This window comes from Nymphalis io, chromosome 15 (assembly GCF_905147045.1).
Source record: "Nymphalis io chromosome 15, ilAglIoxx1.1, whole genome shotgun sequence".
In the NCBI taxonomy this organism is placed as follows: Eukaryota; Metazoa; Arthropoda; class Insecta; order Lepidoptera; family Nymphalidae; genus Nymphalis; species Nymphalis io.
In genome coordinates, this window is record NC_065902.1 from 7,760,718 (window position 1) to 7,767,373 (window position 6,656).

Consider the following 6,656-nt stretch of genomic DNA (forward strand, 5'->3'; position numbering starts at 1 on the left):
TAAAAATTCTTTTTTTGTATTCTTAATTCTCAGACATATTTTTTAATTGAATAACTCTACAAAAATTTGACTGATCTGATTACGTATATTATTTAGTTAAATATATTTATATTAGTAAGTTATCCTTTATATAATAATTTAAACATTAATACTCATATAGTTTAAGAAAGAGGGTTTGGTAATGCGCATTCAGTTAATATTTTTAACTTTGAGGGTAGTTTGATATTATAAGCATTCAAAGTCCTTGATGCCGCATCATTATTTAGTGTATAGATATATTTATATACTGTTGCAAGTTTTGTATATATATTGTGCATCGTGCCCTAGATTGTTCTTTTGAATTCGAGAAGCGGTAGACATTGCACGTTGAAAGAACATTATTTATTAAATAATAACTACAATTTGTAATTCGATTTTATTGTGTTATGGATTCTTTGCAATTTAATTATAATATGGATGAAGGTAAACCTATATTCACAACTGCTAGTGATAATCAAGCGACCACAACAACGGTAAGCATTTTCCATTTACTTTGAATTGATAAAAAAATTGTGCTAGCTTATTACTGGATACCTTCAGGTTGAATGAATATCGTTAATTTATTTATGTCCTATGATTCCTATGATTTTTATAAATGAAAAAGATTCAAATTATAATGTGGTTTGTTGCATTACATGTATATCTTAATTATTTTTATTTCTCGTAATTAGAGTATTATTTATTATCCATAGAGTTATACCTACATTTATTATATAATAAGGAACATTGAAAAAAAAATTTTTTTCAATATTGCTCATCGACATTTTTATCTGGGCACTTTTTGCAAGGAGTCTGTTACTTTTACTTCTTGATGCATATATGCTATCTGAGTATATACGGTTATATATATGAAGGATATTTAAATATATTTCTTTTTATTGTATTAGAACACGTCAATTATGTTATAAATTCACGTACGAAGTTGCGGGCCGTAGAAGCTTTTGAATTATAAACTTCGTCGTTCTTTATATATCTATAATCGTTTTACATATAAATTTTTACTACCAAATATAACAAATATTTATATCGCCGATGGTATGACCCGTCTGCGTCAACGAGGCACATTGTTATTCTATCACAAGACATGAATATCTAATTATAATATTCCGTAATTTGAAATTTAAAAAAAAATGAAAAGCAGGAGAGCTTCGCACCATCGGACAACAGGAGCAGCATTTGTCAAGATAGCGGATTTTCTCCGCTGGCTGCACCTTTTCAAAGCCGCGTAGGCAACGAACTGTTATCAATGATGACTCAGCAGGAGCCCAGAGCGGCTGACACGGGTAAGCTTTCAATTTTAATTTTCACCTGAGGCTTAGGCGGAAATCAGGATAACTTATAACCATACCTACTTTAATATGTTCAATTATTGTCAATGTTAAACGATTTTTTTTTATTTTAATAGTCTTTAATTGCTGGTCACTTGAAATGGAAGTCGCGATCTATTCACAAAAATATTTCAGAATGTGTAATAAATAGTATTTAAAAATAAATGCAGAATATGTAAAAATAATAATTGTAATTTACACTTGTACTTAAGCACAGATCCTGTGCAGGAACTGTCTTATGATCCCTGAAATTTAGAAAAAATAATTTTGCTGCTGGCTTCCGCGATTTAAAGCACAAACTTCTAAATATTTAATGGACAACATAGTGATTAATCTAGCAACAGGCAGAACTATTATTACTATTATATTATATATTTTTTATATTTCTAGCGCCGTCAGCCGCTGAAATAGACGATGTACTGATGAATCTTCGATTGAACGGCTCAGATTTATTGTTTGATGATGTCGATCATAATCCTCAAAATTATTATATTGGTAAGTTTAGGTATTTTAATGCTTACTCAACAATAAGTAAAGTAAGATAAATTATTGAAATGTTTACTCCAGCTTATTGTAAATGTAGAACCTTAATAAAACCATAAATATGAATTCAAAAGGGAAAAAAATGTGTACATATAACATAAGCCGTGATTGTTTTCACAAAGAGATATTGGCGCAGCTCCAACCATTTTTCAGTTATTTGATTTTCTATTTTATAAAATACTTTCTGAGCAGAGATATATTGCCTTCAACAAAATTTATGTCCGTCGTGGCTATGAATCATTTTCAGGAGTTTTATTTTCTGTTGGCAGGAGGTAGGACTGATCCGGTAGTGTCTCATCCCAATATGTGGTCAGAAGGATCTGGTCCGACGGCAAGAAACGGTGAAATGGTCGATACTTTCGACTTCTTGATTAAAAGTAATTTTCGTTTAATAGTAATATTTGTATTAATTATATTATAAATAATATTTTAATTTGTCAAGGTTTGTCTTTAATTCGCACAAATTACATTCTTTTGTTTCACTAAGAAAAAATTCGGCCAACTATTCCACATAACATATAAACATTGTCCATGTTTTAGACAATTCTGTCCAATTATCCTCTGATTTTTTTACAGGTTTGTCTTCAGCTAACAACTACGTATCTATGTTAACGCGCGAGCAATTGTCTGTGCTGCGTTCGATCCGCCCAAGTCTACTTTACGAGTTCTTGCAGGAGGTGGCCAAAGTGCGCAGCGATAAAAGGATGCGGAGAGCTCTTCCAAATGTACGTTTGTCATAGCTACTTTTTAAACTATTGTTTGTATGTAGACGGGCCGTTGGCGTGGTTGGTAGATACTTGCCTTTCACACCGAAAGTTGTGGGTTCGATTCCCACCCAGGACAGACATTTGTGTACATGAACATGTCTGTTTGTCCTGAGTCTGGGTATAATTATTTATATAAGTATGTATTTACAAAATAAAAGTAGTATATGTAGTATATCAGTCTGTCTGATTTCCATCGTACAAGCTCAGTTTAGTTTGGGATCAGATGGCAACGTGTGAATAATGTCCCAGGATATTATTGTTATTATATTCTGCATATCATTTTCACATCCGTGAATACAGGATCCATCGACTCTACTGTAATCTAATCATATTCTCGAAATATGTTTTTTGATATTGGTTCTTTTACATTTTGTACGACTCGCATTCTGAGCAATGGAAGTTATAAATATTATATTTTTTTATTATGTAGGAGTGCGCCTTCTGCAAAAACAACGGTGAGAATGAAGAGAGCTACTCGTCGCACGCGCTGAAGGACTGGCGCGGGCGCGTGCTGTGCCCGGTGCTGCGTGCATTCCGCTGTCCGCGCTGCGGCGCCACGGGCGACCGCGCCCACACCATTAAGTACTGTCCGGAGAACTCGGAGTCAGGTGCGCTCAAAAAAATTATTCTTTACAATATAAAGCCCGTACGGTTCAGTGGCTGGTGCCTACTGACTAATAGACAATATTCTCTTAATTTGTAGCAGTTGGCTGTGAATTTTGCCTTTCGGTCCACTTCTAAAGAATATCTTCACGGTACGCAGTAATTCTTCCACATATGCATCCCCATACTTGCAGTGGAGTGTAAATATACGCTCTAAAAGTCTAAGCCTATTATGTCAATTTGAGAATCAGATATTATAATGAGTTTATTAAATTTACTTCTGAATATTCCTACTAAGAATATTCGTTTACTATAGGTATAGCTTCTACTTAGCTTTGTAAGTTTTTTTTTAAATATTAACAGGTCTCGAGCGATCAGGCAGCCTGCTCTCGCGCCGTCGTATGGCGTCGTCAGGTTCACTCGTGATTGGTGCGGGCACGCGCGTGTCTGGCTGCGGCGCGCCCGCAACACCCGCACCCTCGCCATCGCCCGCTACTTCGCTCAATCATTCCTCATTATGGTCAAGCTTCGGCATGAACTAAATTTATTAAGGCAATTTAACGCTATACAAGATATTTTCACTTAGTCTCGTTTATCCTTATATTAATAAGACGCATCTATATAAGTATATTTTTGAGAACAATAGATATTCATTAATTTGAAAATCTATGATTAGAAAGTAATCTGAAATGTTTAAGTTTACTCAATGCTACATAGTAGTTGGTGTATTTCAATAAAATGTTTTAAATGTGTTATTTTGGGATACTCCAGTCTTATATTATAATCTTTCGTATGTTGAACGTCTGAGTCGTCTTCCAATTTGAGCAAATTAATGTTCATTTTACTACGTTTTTCAAGTAGAATAGTGAACAGGTGAAGCTTAGCGTTGATCACTACTGATTCTAATAATAGTATGCTGGCCATACTTTGTTTGTAATAGTCAATAAAATCAACAGGTAGATGACTCGACAGTCGACAGTTTTGTTAATTTTTCATTGGGTTATAGATTGCTTATCTTCATTCTTTTGTTTTAATTATTTAATATATAACATCATTTCATTATAAACAATTAAAATTCAATCATTGCAATCCTAAATTTTCAATGAATTTATTGTTAATGTTGATGAATAAATTATAAATCTATTAATTCATGAAAAAATGCTTATTTACCATCTTACTGTTTTAGATTTGGCAAATTGACCAAAGTACCTAATACAATTTTTTATCGACATAGTTTTACCAATGAAAAATGTTCTTTCACGTCTTTGTCTTTTCGGTGTGGGTTAATAATAATATATTTTTGGGTTTTTAAAATAAAATTTAGTGTATCGATTTCTTTGTTTTATTTATCTATATTGGTAATGCCTATAAGAACGATTAAACTTATTCTGCTCTTCTCTATTCATGTCTACATACATTGAACGTAGCATATGGTAGATTCATTAAATTACCAACATCTAGCAAACGTATGCGTTAGCGTATTGGCACATAACGACAAAACATTCTCGCTGTGAATATCTGCCGGCGTGTTTGAGGTGTCTAGCGATGTCTGCACGGCTTGTATGAATGCGTCACGTACATCGGCAATATAAATAACGATAAATTAATCGAATTAATTCGAGATTACCTTGCGATGTAAACAATGTATTATAAGGCTTACAACATATAGTTTGGTAATACTAAGGAACAGCGATCTAATGTGGATGTTGAATAATATAAATGTTAGTGTTTGATATGTATACTCAAAACTTTCGTGTAATTCTTATATGCAGTAAAAGCATCTCTTTACGACATTAAGTAAAAATCGATCGTGATTTTTATTTTCTAGTGATAAAGCAGTACCACGCCGCTCCGAAGTTGTGCTAAAACGATTGAAGCGAAATATTGAAAAAAAACAATTTGATCAATTAAAAAAAGAATGTTTATTTAACAAAAATGTAAATTAATTATTATACTATTTAGTTACATTTTGATTTGAAAAAAAGGGCTATGGTAGTGCTGAAATTGCGTGCTCCATAAAACAGGCGCACTTCAGAGGCGCGTGCCTCGGCGCTTGCTACTGTAGTCAAGTTATTCATAATGTTTGGTGACAACATTATTGATTAATGTTCTTACTGTACGAACAATTTATCGAAGAATAAATAAATGATGAAAGTATATTTCATCCACACTGAATGCGCGGTGACTAGGGCCTATGGCGGGCGCGAGTGCGAGGGCGCGCGGTGGCAACAGTGACAAGCTGCTATAGCGATTAGACATATTTCAAGTGGTGTAAACCATGCACGAGGGTTGACATTTTTATGATAGTCCGATCTTGTCCTATTAGATATCCGATCGGATAGCAAGTATATATAAAACTTACATACACTTCTAGGTTCATATTGTTCTTTTATTTCGCTCAATAATTTTCTTGTTATGTGCGATTAGTGTGGTGTGGATGATTGCTTTGCTTTTAGCTGGTTTAGATTGAGTCGCACTTATAAACACCTTACTTCATTTTACATAAAGAAAAGGTTAGCAAAAGCGCAAACGCCGGGCGACAAGACCGACCTAGTTTTATACCACCGCCAACCGCGCATTAGCTCGCTTGTTGACTAGACCCGTAGTGTGGCCATATCGCGTGGATAGGAAAATTTTTGATTTGAAAAAAAAAATTAAAAAAAAAAAAACATTTGAAAACTACGCCCATTAGTCGCTATGCCCGCCTAACAGTGATGCCAAGTCCTACAGAAAATTCCCCCTAGGACCAACTTCAAATTCCCCTTAATATCGATTAAGAACCCCTAAATTTTTATTTTTGTTGTACACTTGGTTTGAGAGGTAATTTCAAATACAAATTAAAAATACATTCAAGTAGTATAAAATAGCTATTGTATTTATGCGGGCGCATTTTACACATTTACATACATTAATTAATGACCTAATAATATTATTGATGGTAGCAATCAATTTAAACGATTTTTATATTTCATTCAGTCACCAGAAATCGAAGCCTGGGCCTCCTACGTGTTCAAGCACGATGACCGTTGAGCTGATTATTTCAATCTCAATATATTATAGTTTTTTTGATATTTCATTTATAGCCACGCTCGGAGTTTATATTTGGTTTAGTTTGTTGGTTGCGTTCGAGGCTTAATTTTAATTGTATAGTCGTACGTTTTTTAAGGAAAAAAAATCTTGAATAATGAATCCCCAAAAAATCCCTCTAAATAAATGTACCCCCTAAAAAAACCCCTGGACATCTTAATTCCTCCCAATTTGGAGGGGAAAACCCCCAAGGCATCACTGCCGCCTAAGTCACTGGGGACGCAAACGGCTGTTGCATATGTTACTTCGCGTCCGTCGTCGCAACATCCGTCAATGTGGAATTGGACAC

The 6,656-nt window shown here is 34.1% G+C and overlaps 1 protein-coding gene across 2 annotated transcripts; it reads left to right on the forward strand.

The window, feature by feature from the left end:
- Nucleotides 1–292: 292 nt before the first annotated feature.
- LOC126773694 (uncharacterized) lies at nt 293–4,612 on the forward strand. Of its 2 annotated transcripts, none has more exons than XM_050494773.1 (7): nt 293–512; nt 1,178–1,322; nt 1,758–1,862; nt 2,180–2,287; nt 2,487–2,635; nt 3,108–3,285; nt 3,644–4,612. In XM_050494773.1, exons 1-7 carry the CDS (start codon nt 426–428, stop codon nt 3,820–3,822), a joined length of 951 nt encoding a protein of 316 aa, XP_050350730.1. In that variant the 5' UTR covers nt 293–425; the 3' UTR covers nt 3,823–4,612. The 2 variants fall into 2 exon arrangements, with proteins under 2 accessions (XP_050350730.1, XP_050350731.1); XM_050494774.1 differs by having other exon boundaries at nt 295–512; nt 1,181–1,322.
- The last annotated feature ends 2,044 nt before the right edge of the window (nt 4,613–6,656 follow it).